At 58.8% G+C, this 14,943-nt stretch overlaps 1 protein-coding gene across 3 annotated transcripts; it reads right to left on the reverse strand.

The window, feature by feature from the left end:
• Positions 1–2,937: 2,937 nt before the first annotated feature.
• AK1 (adenylate kinase 1) lies at positions 2,938–12,450 on the reverse strand. Of its 3 annotated transcripts, none has more exons than XM_080671009.1 (7): positions 12,077–12,450; positions 8,495–8,533; positions 6,911–6,946; positions 6,572–6,735; positions 5,838–5,954; positions 3,418–3,609; positions 2,938–3,174 (listed from the first exon to the last, which is right to left on the reverse strand). In XM_080671009.1, the coding sequence occupies exons 2-7, from the start codon at positions 8,499–8,501 to the stop codon at positions 3,106–3,108; spliced, it is 585 nt and encodes a 194-aa protein (XP_080527135.1). In that variant the 5' UTR covers positions 8,502–8,533; positions 12,077–12,450; the 3' UTR covers positions 2,938–3,105. The 3 variants fall into 3 exon arrangements, with proteins under 3 accessions (XP_080527135.1, XP_080527134.1, XP_080527133.1); XM_080671008.1 differs by lacking the exon at positions 12,077–12,450 and adding an exon at positions 11,317–11,433; XM_080671007.1 differs by lacking the exons at positions 8,495–8,533; positions 12,077–12,450 and adding an exon at positions 7,272–7,373.
• Between the last annotated feature and the right edge of the window lie 2,493 nt (positions 12,451–14,943).

The following is a 14,943-nucleotide window of genomic DNA, read 5'->3' on the forward strand; positions in this document are numbered from 1 at the left end:
GTGAGCCTCACCCATTCGGTATTCTCGTCCCAAAGGCTAACCCTGGACCTCTGAAGCCTGTACACTAACCTCAGGGTACGGGAAACGCAGGGACTGGAGGGACAGGTCCAGCAACACCACAAGGAAGCAACAGACACATCTGGAAGGAGGAATTCCCTGCGGGACAACGGTCCCTTCACAGGTCAATGTCGTCAAAAGAGGGGGCGAGTCAGAGGTTAGAGTTTGACAGACGGACGGCACAGATGCAACGTGTGGTCCTGGATTGCCTCCCAGTTTTCGCAAAGACACACTTTGGGGGGAATTACATGTGGACTGATTATTACCTATGATATTAGTGTTAACTTAGTGTTATCGAAACTGAGTTGCGGCCAAAACCGGTTTGGCTCAGTGGATAGAGCGTCGGCCTGCGGACTGAAGGGTCCTGGGTTCGATTCTGGTCAAGGGCATGTACCTTGGTTGCCGGCACATCCCCAGTGGGAGGTGTGCAGGAGGCAGCTGATCGATGTTTCTCTCTCATCGATGTTTCTAGCTCTCTATCCCTCTCCCTTCCTCTCTGTAAAATATCAATAAAATATATTTTAAAAAAATTAAAAAAAAGAAAAGAAACTGAGTTGTGGTTGTATAGCAAGACGTCCCTATTTATTAGTCATACTGAAGTTCCACTTTCGGAGTGAGCTTTTTTCATATCTGTAACTTACATTACCATCGTTTGACAACAAGAAACCAGCAGTGAAGGAAGTATGGAAAAATGTTAACACCTACTAAATGTTGGTGATGGTATATGGGTGCTCATTATATTATTTCCTCAAATTTTGTTTGAAAATATTTATTAAAAACAAAAGTTTCTGAGCATGCCATTGCCCTTTGGGGAAAGACTAGATACCTGGGTTGGCATTCACGTGGCTCCTATCACCTGCCAAGCTTGCCTCCAGCTAGGACCCCCCTCTAGCCTGCCTTCCAGGCCCCGCTAATGCCTCAGCCCTCCCTTCACTCAGTGCGTCCTCTCTACCTCTGCAGCTCTGCAGCGCTGTTCCCTCTGCCCTTCCATGCCCTCTGCCACATGGTGAAGTGAACTCCTAGGTACCGTGAGGGCCCCACCCCAGAGTTCCAGGTCAAGGGACCTTCTGCACCAGGGGCCCCTCGGAGCTCTCTGCTCTGAGCTGCCCAGAACTGGTCTCAGGTGAGGAGGTCTGATGGCGCTGTGCGAGCATGGTCCCCCCCTGGTGCCGGGAGTCACGGCGCGGCATCCCGCGTGGCAGGTGCCGGATGGATCGCTGCTGGAGGAACTTCCATGAAGGAAACCCTCCGAGGAAGGTTAACGGGGCAATGATTGGGTAACGGTTCCTGGAACTTTTAAAATTTTTGTTTGCGTTCTTTAAGTTTTCCAGGCTTTTTTTTTAAGTGAACCAAGTGATTCTGTGGTGAAGAATTTGGGTCAGCGTAGGTTTTCATCCAATGGGACACAGCGGGGTTCAGGAAGCTGTCGTAGGAAAATAAAGACGGCGATGATGACTTTGACGTGGATTTCCCTGGCTCCTTATCGTCTCTGGCTTGGCTTGTTTTCCCACTCACCCGCACGTGGATCCTCAGACGGCCCCGTGATGAAGGGGCACATGCATGTGCGTGGGAGCGTGTGTGTGTGCGCATGTATGTGCGCATGTGTGCGTGGGGCCGGGTTTGACAGATGTGACATGGACCCGCCCAGGTGGGAGGTTACCGAGTTGGGGCTTCCCCGCACACCCGGGCCGGCATGGGGAACAGAGAGAGCAGCTGCGGAGGCCTCACCCGCACCCCACCCAGACTGGCCGGCTCCCCCCGCATGCTGCCTGCCTTCTCTCTCCCCTGTATTACCATTTATTCATTTCGTGTTCTTTCAATAGACCCACCTTTTAGAACTTAAATACGTTTATTTTAAAGGAAACTTTAAGTAACTAATGTAAACGGGAAACCAGCCACACTTGCTGGCACAGGCGGCCCGCACGGGGTCTCATTCCACCGGGTGTGCCCGCCGCGGGCTCTCGGCTCTGAGGAGCCTCCAGGGCTGGGCCAGGCGGTGAGGACCATGAGCACCGAGTGGAGCCTTTCTCCATGACGAGGTCAGAATGAGAGAATAGAAAAGGGAAGATGCTTCTCCCCGGGGGACCCTGGGGCCTCCCCACAGCACCGGGGCCTGGCATGTCCCCGAGGCCGCCCTGGTCTCCGGCTCCCACGGGCCTGGGTAACTAATCTACACCCTTGGCTCAGTGTGTTCTCTTCCTAACCTGGGGGCGGGCGGGCGGGGGGGACTGAGCCTAATTTGAACTTGGAAGCAGCTAAGAAAGGACAGCTTGTGACCTGCCCAGGGCCACATGGTGGGGGCCCTTCAGATCTCACCTCCTCAGGGAGGCGCTGGCGACCATGACCCTCAGGGCCAGGCTGCAGGCCTCAGGGCTTCTCGCATCAAGGAGGCCAATTCACTGCCCAGTTGGCTGGCTACTCTGTGCCACCACCACTACCAGGGAGCACCTCCCCCCACCCCCACTGCCCAGGCAGACCCCCACAGCCCATGACCTGGCTGCATGCAAGAGCTCAGTCCCCAGCAGGAGTCAGGCACAGAAAACAGGCTCAGAGAGATGAGGGGTCAGGGCCAAGGCCACACAGCAAGGATGCAGAGGAGCCCAGGCCGGGCCCAGCTCTGCCTGACCATGAGTCCCGGAGAGCAAAGACCCTGCCTTGGTCACCCTGGATCCCCAGGCCTGGCACAGCCCGGGCCCGGCATGCCCTACGTAAGGAAGAGTCCTGGGCCTTCCACCAGAGCTAGGGAGGAACAGCTGGCTGAGGGGGGCCCAGGGGGACCGAGGGGATGGGGAGGAAGAGGGGCTGGGGACTCAAGGCCAGGCGGCCATCCGACATAAATCAACCCCAATGGAAGCGAAGAAAAAGGAGTAAAACCGAATGTCCTCGGAAATTCCTTTAGTGCTCAGCTGTCCGTGAAAACAGGATAAAGTGGCTTCCTCTGTCTGTGCTCCAGCCGGGCAGGGTGGAGGCGCTGAGCTCAGGCCAGGACTCCTGAGTCAGGGCAGGGGTGGGGCTGGGCTCTGAGCTGGGGAAGGGGCTCCGGCGTGGCTACTTGAGGGCATCCAGGTGGGTGCAGACCTGGGAGAAGACGCTGTCCACGGAGCCTTCGGCATTGACCTGCAGGGAGACTGGTGGTGAGCAGAGTCGCCACGGGCTGGGCGGACCCCATTGTGGCAGGCCCCACCCCCAGAGGCCAGGCCTGGGTCCGGAGTCCAGCCACAGCAGGCAGCAGCCCCTCATCAAACCAGTGGGGAAGCCAAGGCCCGGGAGGACAGCTCGCCCAAGGTCACAGCCATTTGAGGCCAAACCAGGAAAAAAAAACAGGCTTCCTGGGGCCCCCTCGGCCTGCAGGGGGCGCACCTTGCGCACGATGCCACGTTTCTCGTAGAAGGTGATGACGGGTTCGGTGGCCTTGTAGTAGGTGTCCAACCGCTTCTTGATGGTCTCCTCGTTGTCGTCCACACGCCCACTGGTCTCTCCCCGCTTCAGGAGCCGCTTGGTCATCGTCTCGGGGCCTGCGTCCACATACAGCAGCAGTGTGGGCTGTCCGATCTGTGGGCAGGGCACCGGTCACAGGGGCCCCTTTCCTGCCCACCCCGAGCCCAACTCCTCCCCATCTTCCCACTTCTGGGCCCCACTTGAGATCCACTCGGACATTCAAGACAGCCTGACAGGCCTTCCTAAAACCAATCTGCCCTGCCATTCTCCTGCTCAAACCTCGTCCGTGGCTCCCCAGTGCCCTCAGGGGAAAATCCCAAGTCCTTCCCTGGCCTGGAGGGCCTGTGGCCCCTCCTCATCGCGTGCTGCTCACTCCTTTGCTCTCTTGCTTCAGCCACACTGACTCAGGTCTAGGCTGGCTCTCATCACCCTCCTCGTATGCCAGGCCTTTGCTCATGCCAGAAACCTCCCAGGAACCTTTTCCCTCAATGCCAAGTGCTCACCTTCAGATTTCACCTAAAGTCTCATTCCTCTGGCGCAGCCTCTCCAGATGCCACCCCTGCCATCCCCACCCCCTGGGACATGCTCTTCCAGTCCCTTTACTTTGGCCTCTGGTTATTTACTTACTATCCCTCTCCCAGCCTGGCCCCAGGCCTGGAGGGCAATGGGCTCTTACACCAGCAGGCCTGGATGAGGACTTGACAGAGGAACCAGGGCTGAGTGAAGGGGTGAGGGGCAACTAAGCCCTAGGAGGTTCTGAACAATGTCACTGTCACTGGAATGCGTGTTTCATCACCAGGAAGACTGGGAAGGGCAAGAAGAAATAAGATTGACCATCTTCCTTTGGTGAGGACCTGGCGCCCCCTGGTGTCCAGAGTCAAAAACACCAGGTGCTGGGTCCTGTGCAGAGCCAGGCGCCCATGCCAACACCCACAACAGCCCCAGGAGGGATGAGAACTTGCACTAACCCCAATTTCTAGACGTGGCTTTGAGGGCCAGAGGTGATGTCACACAGCTGGTGCCTAGGTCCACGGCCTCCCAGTCTTTGAAGGAAGCCCTGCCAACCCCCATTTCACAGATAGGGAAACTGAGGCCCAGATCAGGGGAGACACTTCCCTGAGGTCTTGCAGCCAGTTAGAGGGCAGGAAATACCATATCCTGCCTCTGGATGTGGCTCAAAGCTATGGAAGCCTAAAGATGGCCCCTGTCTCACAGAGCTGGGGAGTAGGGATGAGGGTCTGGTCCAGCCCCCAGCCCACTGGGATGCTCAGTCCTCCTTGCAAGGCCTGGAAGGAGTCCTCTGCCAAGGAGCTCCCCCTGAACCCCCGTGTCCCCTTAATGACCTCTTCCTCCTTGGCACTTACAGCGCTCTGCTTCCCCCATATGGCATATAACACCAAGGGGTATGGGTGTATGTGTGTACAATGTGTGTGCCCATGTGTGTGCATGTGTGCATCTCTGTGTATAGGTGCACCGAGTCCACGTATATGCATTGCCTGAGGTGCATGTGTGTGCACTGCCAGATGTGTGCACATGTACACAGGCCTGTGTGCTTGGGTGCATATGCCTATGGCTTCATGCACACATATGTGTACCTATGTGTTTGTGTGCATGTGTGTGCATGCACATGCCTGTGCAGGTGTGTGTTTGGACAAGATGCTCTTGCCCTGTGCAAAGTTTTCCTGGTGGGCACCCTTTCAGGCAGCTCAGAGGCATCAGCCTCAAGGCCCACTCTCTGCAGCCAGACTGCCGGTGGCCCCTGGAAGGAGACTGGACTCTCCTCCCGGGCATCTGAAGCCTCCAGCCAGGCCTGAGCCTCCCTCTCCCACATCATCCCCAGTTGCCCTCTCCCAACAGCTCTGTTCTCTCTGCATGAGCCTGGCCCTTCCAGCCCTGCCCATGCCATTCCCCGCCCCTCCGACCATGTGCTTACGGGTGCCAAGCCCCACCCTGAAGAGCACATTCTCCCTAATCCTCATGCTGCCCACAAGGCAGCTGTGCCCTGTCTATCCCCATTTTGCAGATGGGAACACTGAGGTTCAGAGAGGCAGAATGACAGCCCAAGGCCTCCAGCAGTTGAGCTGGAACCTGAGCCTGGCCTCCTCAGCCTGGTGCTTCCCATTCTTCTAGACTTTTTCTTCTGGACTTCTAGAAAGAATCCCAGAAAGCTCTTCCCTGGTTTCCCTCCTTCCCCACCTCCCATCACCCACAATATCTCTCTCTCTCTCTCTCTCTCTCTCTCTCTCTCTCTCTCCCCCTCTCTCTCTCTCTCCATCATAGCAGCCTCTGCCTGACAGCCCCTGTCACAGCTCCTGAAGACCATCCGCCAGGCTGTGCCTTACCCTCTGCTCAAACTCTTCCCCCTGCTGCACCTCCCGAGGGTAGCCATCGATCAGGAAGCCTTTGGAAGTATCAATCGCGGCCATCATGGCATCTCGGAGCATGTCCAACACTGTCTCCTGCGGGCACAGCAAAAGGAGGGGGGACCATGAGCCCACGTCCCCACCCTCCTCTGGTGTGCGCTGCCCCACAGCTGAAACGCCCTCTGCACTGACAGCTCTCCCAAACCAGCCCCCTCGGGCCTCTCTGCACCATGGAGAGTTGATGGATGGCCCAGCGCATGCATTCAGCCGGGCCCAGGGGACACAGCTGAGAACAAAGCAGGCCTTCCCTGCCCTCAGGAAACCGAATTATCAACTTCCAGGCATGACACGGGTTGTAGGGGCAAAGAAAGGCGCTACTGGAGGATAAAGTTAGGGGGTCTTGGCCCAAATCTGATGAACCAGAAGGTCTGAAAGCTGAGGAGGAAAAACATTCCAGGCGGGAAGGCGTATGATGAGTTTGAAGGGACAGAAAGGCCGGGGTGGTGGGAGGGTGGAGGGGTCAGCAGGTCAGAGTCCTGGAGGCTCTTGGGAGCTTCTGGAAGAAATTCTGTGCCAAGGGCAATGGGGACCCACAAAAGGGTTCAGAGCCAGGGAAGGTCATGGCCAGCCTTGCCAGTGTGTCATGGGCTTTGCTGGCTGACGTCCACTCAGGGCCACCATCACCCCGCCCCACCCCGCTGGGGCCCACTCACCAGTGGCACCAGCTGCCCCTTCTCCATGATTTCCGACAGCATCTTGCCCCTGGCCGAGCCCGAGCTGACCTCGGCCCGAAGGAGGTCCCCGGTGGAGAGGTGGGTGTAGCCGTACTTCTGGACAATCTTCTCACACTGGGTGCCCTTCCCCGAGCCAGGCCCGCCTGCAAGCGCCCACCCGTTCAGAAGCCCTGAGAAACGGGTCCTCCGCAGGGACAGGGTCTGCCCAGGTCACCCATCGAAGGAGGGGCAGAGCCCAGGGCGCAGTCCCCGGCCCGGCTCCCACCAGCGCCTGCAAAGACCCCCCTGCTAGTGCCAGCCCGCCTGCCCTGCACTCACCCACCACGAAGATGATCTTGGTTTTCTTCAGCTTCTCTGTGGGAGGGAAAAGGGGGCAGAGCTCAGTCACCCGCACGACCAATGGTGGAAGCACCTCTGATCCCGGGCCTGTGCTGGGCCTGAGGCGGAGGGCCGGACAGCTCACGCTCCTGTCAGGGAGGCAGACCATCCCAGCCCAGGGAGGGTGCTGATGGCGAGGGAAGCTCAGAGACTGGGACAGGTCGGGGGAGAGAGGGCGGTCCAGGCAGAGGGACCAGCGGAGGCAAAGGCCTGGAGGCCACAGGCACAGGCCCTAAGAGTGACTCTGAGGGGCTCAGTCTCCCCAGTCCCTGTGGGAGGATGGACGGCAGCTGCAGGTCACCTCTAGCCTTAGAGTCTGCCTCACTGCGGATGTTTTCCGAGGAGCAGCAGGCACCCATGGTCCCGTTCTGCTGTGTCCCCTACCCTTCCCCTCCCAGGCCCTGGGCCTGCCCATTGCCCGCCTCCCCTGGGCGGTACGAATGTGGAGTTGGCAACCACAACATATGTTGCCCTGGAGACAGTTGCCGGGGAAGAGGGCTGTGGTGGGCATATGGAACCCTTGCCCAAAGAGAGAGGCCAGCTTACATTTCAGCCTCTGCCTCGCCACCCTTAGGACTCAGCAGCACCACAGCCCCACCAACAGAGGGAAACTGAGGCCTGGAGAGGCAGGGGCCCGCTCTAGGGCTGCCAGAACGCGAACTGGAAGCCGGCCCCTTCCCAGGCTGCTGCCTTCCCTTCCCCGGGAGCAGGACTGGCTGCGAGGCGGAGGGGAGGGGTCCCGCCCCTTTCTGGTTCCCTGCCCCGGTCCAATGAGGAGGTGAGCCCAGAGCCCCCAGGGCCTCCCAGCCTGGGCCGGAGGAGCTGTCAGAACTTCTCCCAGGCTTCCCAGGCTTCCCGCCACCCGCCTGCCCGTGTGTGATGGGCACAAGCCTGGGTGTGTGTGGGGGAGGGCACAGCCCAGTGGCAGCTGACCTTCAGAGCCCCAGGGGTGGAAGGGTGACCACTGGTTTCAGGCAGCCGCAGCCAGGCCGGCTGGGCTCCTTTAAGAACTGCCCAGGCCCAGGCTCAATGCCAGGGATGGGACGGGTGGTGCTGCCAGGAGACAGGCCAGCTGGGCTCTCTGCCCATGACTCCTTCTAGGCGGGCCCTTAGGAGCCTGGAGGGCCCAAGAGCCACCCCCCCCCCCCCCCCCGGACAATGGGGAAACTCCATCCCCGACAGGGGCATTCGCACCCTTGGGGCCTCTCCACAGGGCAGGCCTCCCCTCACCGGTGCCCGCCCTCTCCAGAAAGAGGCAGGGATTCAGCTCTAAAAATACCAGCGTAGGAGGTGAGCTGTGGGGTCCTCGGGAGCCCAGGAGGCCCCGTTGCTTCTAAAATTAATCTTGAAGCTGGCACAGCCCAGGAGAGGCCTGAGGCGGGTGTGGGAGCTTCCAGGCAAGCCCTGTCTGGCAGCCCCAGAGCCGCCTCCAACCCCTCCCGGAGTGTCTCCCCAAAGCACACCCCCTGAACAGATGGGCACACTGAGGCCCAGGCAGAGAGCAGGAGAGAGGGGCCTCCATACCTTCCATCCTGCCGAGGTCCCGGGAGTGGAGTCAGCGCTCTGCAAGATAAGGCGCAGGCGGGGCTGGTGAGCCAGAGCTCTCCTCCAGCCACAGCCACAGGTGTGCCAGGCCCTGACTTGCCCTCGGAGGGGGCCGCTGGGGGCGGGAAGGCCCAGGAGGGTGGGTGACCTTGGGAAAGTCATCTTTCTCGCCTCACCTGTCAAGGGCAGCAGCCCCCTCCCGCCCCACCCGCGACTGACTGCGGAGCTGCTCTCCCGAGTCCCAGAAAACAGGGCGGGGTCCTCTGCGGACACCTTGACAACACTCCCCAGGGCGGAGGGAGGGGAAAGCGGCCAGGAGCGGGAGGAGGGACGGGAGCTGTCTGTTCTCATCTCTGATGGCGTTTGGAAGAGGGTGCTCAGAGGAACACGGAAGTCTGAAGGGAGGAAGCGGCGTTCACGTAGAAATAGCCCTTCAATTTTCTAATGAGGGGGTTCCCTGGCTCCCCCTGCCCCCCGCACAGGACCAACTTCCCCCCCATGTGGCCCCTGCCCCCTCACCCCCTGGAGGACCTTGCTCCTTTGCCCTCTTTTCCCCCCAGCATGGAATCAACCCCAACCCCTCCTGGGACCCCACTCTACTTCCACAGCCCCCAGGGACCTCCCTCAACCTCCCCTTCCCATCCATCTCTTCAGAATTGCTGCCTATACACCTGTGGCCTTCACCCACCAGCCCGCCCCAAGGCCACCTGCAACCATCACAGCCACTCTTGCCTTGACCTTTGACGCTTGGCCCTTGGCCACCATTCCTCCTGCCTGGAACCTCACCTCCGACCCCTACTCTACCCTCTCACTATTGGCTTCAGGGTCCCAGGACCCTCCATCCTGCCCAGCCAGCCCAGGTCGCTCTATCCAGCTTCGGAGACCCTGCCAGCCCCGCCTGTGTCCTATCTAGAAGCCCCCCCGCCTCACACCCTCCTCCATCCCGCATAAGCACGGCCCTCCCTCTTGCTCCTGAACCTCTCTCTGATCTGTCCTCGCCGCCACTTCTTTGTTCCAAGCAGGGGCCAACCCAACCTCCATACCCTCCAGCCCATCCGAAGGATTTCCCCACAAGCTTAAGACCACATCACTCTCCTGCTTAAAACCCTTCCCTGTGTGGCCACTCAGCTCCCAAGATAAAGCCCCCTCCCGCCCCCCAACCTCTGCAACTTTATCAGCTGCTGCTTAACCTGAGCTCCCTCACCCACCATGGCCGTGTCCCACCTCCAGGCCCCAGCTCATGTGGCACCCAATGCCCGAATGCCTTTCCCTAAGGTGCTAATGTTTAGGACTCACTTCAGGTGTCACCTCCTGGTGACTGTCCAGGTAGAAGCCTTCCTGGACTCTACCCTCCACTCCTACACTGACAGGTACCTCTTCTGAACTTCCCCTGGCATCATACAGCCACACACCACACACCACACACCACACACCACACACCACACACCACACACCACACACCACACTGTGTTGGACCTCTCTGTCGCCGTGCAGGCCTGTGTTCCCCGCCAGACTGGGCCCGGCCCGGGCTGGTCAGAGGGCCGGGGGCCTTACTCCATCCTCAGGGCCCTCTTGGGAGGGAACTGAGGCTTGAAGAAGATAGACTTGCTCCAGGGCCTGGCTAGGTTCCTACCCAGGCCTGCATTTTCTGCTGCTCTGGGCCTAGCACCCAGTAGGTCCTTAAGCAGCTGCCTGTGTGGGCACCAGTTAGCCTCTTTCCTGCTGAGTATGCTGAAGGAAGGGTAGTAGCTGCCAACACTGCTCAGCAGCTGGTGGGGGAGGGGGGTCCCTAGGCCAGGAACAGCCTGCAGTGACCCCATCCTGCCCCGCCCCCTTCCAGTAACCTAAGCCCCACTGTCCTGCTGGATGCCACCTCCTTGGTTCAAAATAACCTGGGCCGTGAGGAGGCCTCACAGAGGTCAGGGGTCCAGGATAGGGTTAGGTCACGGGCTCAGCACCAGGTGTCATTGGGCCCCCGGGTCAGGGCCGCAGTGAATCCGTATGTAACCGGGTGGTCTGCCAAGGGGTCAGAGCTGAGGCCAAAGGGACAGAGACTTAACCTCCATCACAAGGCAGGTCCAGGGCAAGACCAGGGTCTCCCGTCTCTTGACCAACAGCAGCCTTGTGGGTGGTTGGCAACCAGCTAGGGTTCAAATCCCAACCCCATCCCTCAGCTGTGTGACCTTGGGCAGCGGGTGTCCCCTCTCTGGGCCTGCCCCCCAGGCCCTGTCCCAGTGCTGCTGAGGAGTCCTGAGTGGGTAGCTGAGCAGGACAGGCCGGTGTGCTGCCTCCAGGGCTCCCCCAGGCCCCTGCCCTTTCAGAGGCTGAGGCAGGGGGCCAACCTCCAGGGGGCCTCCTGGGCCCAGCACTCAAAATGATGTGACAGGACAGCTCCACCAATCACACAGGCTGCTCCACCCAGGTCCTCAGGGGCGGGGAGTCAGGTCACAGCCCCCCTCCCAGGGCCCCAGCTGGGACATGCCAAGGACAGGAACCTGGAGCCCCAGGGGTATGGGCTGGGACAAAGGGGTGACTGTCTAAGACGCTGGGAAGGACTGCAACACACACACACACACCCACAAAGAAGCACGGAGTGCGGCGCACACACCCAGAGCAGAGTCTGGGGAGTGCAGACAGGCAGACACACACAGGGCACAACCAGGGGCACACACAGAGCCCCGCAAATCCCAAGGATACCCGGGCGCACAGCAAGGCGCACTCCCCAGGTGCCTGCGCTCCCCCGCTCCCCGCAGAGGCGCTTCCCCCCGCGCGCACAGACAGACACATGGGCACACACTGACCTGGGGGTGGGGTGCGGGTGGGCTCTGGGGCCAGTGCGTGCCCTGCCCGTCCTCGCCAGCCACCCGCCCGCAAAGGCGACTATTTATAAGGCTGTCAGCAGCGCGCGGCATGCCGGGAGCCAGCTCCGTGCTCGCAGGAGGGAGGGAGGAGGGGGGAGAGCAGCCGGGAAGGGAGAGGGCTGGACCAGAGCGGAGCCCTGATGGGAGACGGAGCGAGACTGGAGCACTCCGCTATGCGCCCCGCACGCGGAGGGCACTTCGCCGCACAGTACTGTTCCCGAGGGTTTTCCATCCGTGTTACCTCCACTGTGCCCGCACGCTCCCGGGGATGGGACTAGGCTTCCCATGTGACGGCTGAGGAAACTGAGGCCCAGACAGGAGCGGCTCTTTGCACAAAACCCCACAGCAAATTGGTAGCAGGGAGAGGCCAGATCAGGGAGGGGAGGACTGAGGCATGGATTCTGGGGCTTTGCTGGCCACACCAGTCCCCAGCCCCTTCTCAGACCTGCCCGGAGGCCCCTGGAATTCCTCCTCCCTTTTTTGGAAGGGGTTCCAAGAACACCTCTGGGACGCAAACTCCCCAGGACCCCAAAGATCACCCACAAAACCCTCTCCCAGCTGGTGGTTGTGTAGGTCATCAAAAACCCCAGCCCTGCCAGGCAGCTCCCAACCAGGATGTGGGCCATTCAGAATGCTGCATGCGGATGGGGGACCGAGACGAAGGTCCTGAGAATAACAGCGCCCCATAATGAGCACTCACTGTGGGCCAGGCCTGGGCAGAAAGAACACGGGACTCGGGCCATGTCTGCGAATCCTTAAGCATGGAGGACAGTGAGTTCACACTGTAAACCAGCTTGCCTGCCGGAGGTTCCCAGGTGGAAAGTGACGCGTTTATCCACGGAGACTGACATGGAGAAGTAGGTGCTCGATAATGTAGCAGGGACCAGGACCATGCAGCTTCGGAACTCGGAACTCGGGGACTTGACCGCTAGACCACACCACAACCTTGAAAGCAGCAGCCCCAGGTTGTGTGGGGGCGGGGGGAGGGGGGGGTTTACATTTAGAATTTGTCTTGTAGGCACCAGGGAGCCATGAGAGGTGTTGCAGCAAGAGAGTGAAACTACCGAGAGAGAGAGAGAGAGAGAGAGAGAGAGAGAGAGAGAGAGAGAGAGAGAGAGCATTTTAGGTGGGTAGTTTCTTAGCAACAACAGCAGCCTAGACACCAGGAGGCTTGGAGCTCGTCCCAGCTCTGCCACCTGTGACATCAGACAAGGTCCTTCCGCCTTGGGACCTCAGCTTCCCCATCTGTGGGAGGGGCAGGTGCTGGGCCAGAGGGTCTGCCTTCAACGTTGTTCAAAAGGCCCTCTCCAAGCTGTCGGTGGCTGTGCACAATGGCACGACCTTTGGGGAGAGCAAATTGGTGAAGTCAACCAACAATTCTAAACATGCAAGGTCACGTGTGTGAAATCTGTTCCTCGAAGTTTTTTCTTTGCATTTTAACATCTCTGGCCTTGTTCTCTTATAATCCCGTCGATGGCATCTTGAAGGTGATGCAATGAAGTACAACCGAGAGGGGTGTGTGCACACGATCCCCCAGGGGGAGGTGGGACTTGTGCTGCTTTCTTAAAGGCTTCCCCGTGCTTTTTTTTTTTTTTTTTTTTTTTTTTTAATACAACAAGCATCTGTTATTTTATATATAAAACACTTTTAACACAGATGTACCTTGAGGACATTATGCTAAATGAAATAAGCCAGTCACAAAAAGACAGAGACTGTATGATTCCGCTTACAGGAGGTACTGACGTCGTCAAATTCATAGAAAAAGAAAGTAGAGGGATGGCCCCCGGCGGCTGAGGGGCAGGGGAAGTGAGAGTTGGCCTTTAATGGATAGAGGGTTTCAGATCTGCAAGATGAAAACGTCCTGGAGCTGTTTCACAGCAATGCACGCGTACTTCACACCACTGAACTGCACCCTTAAAGACGGCTCACTGGTAAATCGTATGTGTTTTTTGCACAATAAAAAAAGTAAATTTAAAAATTGTAAAAACCAATTTTAAGTACCTCTTTTAATTCTTTCGTTACCATATGACCTATGGATTTTCTATCAATCCTGGAATATTAAAGTTTCAGGATTTTTTTTTTCCTCAGCCCTAACCTAAAGAAAGAAAAAAAGGTGGGAAAGAGGAAGAGAGGCAGGGAGGGATGGAAGAGGGAATGAAGAAAGGAGAAGATGGAAGGGAAAACGGAAGGAGGGGAGGGGAGGGGAGGGGAGAGAGGCAGGGTGAGAAAGAGAAAAATGCATGGGGGAAACACCTGGGAGGTTATAGGCTGTTAACAGGGAGCGGGACTGGGCGGGCCCTCCCCTCCCTCTTTATCTTGTATCATGTGTATGGCTAAAGTTATAACATTTTTTAAAAACCCTAAAAATATAACCATATAAAATGAAACCGATTTTTAAAAACACTTTAAACATATTCTGGTTAAAGAAAGAACTCCCAGGCTTGGAAATGAGCCGGCGTCGGGGGAGAAATCTGGGGCAGCCTCACCCTGAGTTTCACAGGGAGGCGAGGGGCTGCAGAGGGGGGCCTGGCTGGACTGCTGAGCATCTGCAGGAAACAGTGGGAGTGGCCACTCCGGGAAGCACCTGCTGGGTGTGCAGCCGGTGGGAGATGTCGCCGAGGAGGGGTGGGGGATCACAGGGTTGAGGGGGATACACAGGAGTGCAGGGGGGCTCTGAACCTCGGCTGAGGAAGCGGGTTTGTCTTGACCACAGCGGGGAGCAGGTGAAGAATTCAGAGCAAAACAGGACCGTGATGAGGTGGGCTCAGGAAGATAACTTGGACACTGAGTATACTTGTCTCCGGGGGGGGGGCCCTCCGAGGGGATGAGTTTGTGGGGTTGAGGACTAGGCCCCAGACCTCTTGCCCTCACCAAAGTCCTACCTCCTGATGCTAAACCGCACTTTCGGAGGGTCTACCCCTAGCAAGCCACCTTCTCTTGAAGCACTCCTGGGGCTCCCTTCACGCCCACCGGAGGGCAGGCAGACTCCCAGAAGCCTTTGCACAGAGCCAGTGTGTGCCGTATTCCGTATCTCCATCCCCACGCAGGGCCTTAGGCTCCCCACGTAATGGCTTTGCAAGGAGTCCCTGTCCCTCCGACACGCCCACCACCAACACTGCCGTGGGCCCCATGACGTCCCAGCCTCCTGCCTGTCCCACTGCTGTCCAAGCAAGGATGACCTCTCCAAGCAAGAGGGATGGAGCCTCGGCCCACTCGGGCTGGCACGCATGGCCTTTTGCCATCTGGCCCCAAGTGGCCTCATCCCCCAGTGCTCCCGCCTCCCTGCCTCCTGGGAGAGGCTGTGGGTCCCACCGCTGGGCTATTGTTCGGGCCATTCTTCCCACCTGACATTCCCTCCCTCTTCAATTGCACCCGATACAGCGCCTGGCACGTGGCTACTTACTAGAATGTATATGTGAATTAGAGACAACTGCAGCGCGCCCTTCTCTCCCCCCGGCTCCCTGGCCCCCCATCCTGGCTGGCCCGGTGCCCGGGGAGAGCTCTTTCCCATCCCCAGCAGGCCGCCTGCCCTTGTCTCACAGTCACCCTTTGTTAGGCCTCGGCTCC

The sequence above is a fragment of the Plecotus auritus genome, assembly GCF_963455305.1.
Source record: "Plecotus auritus genome assembly, chromosome: 5".
NCBI classification, from domain to species: domain Eukaryota; kingdom Metazoa; phylum Chordata; class Mammalia; order Chiroptera; family Vespertilionidae; genus Plecotus; species Plecotus auritus.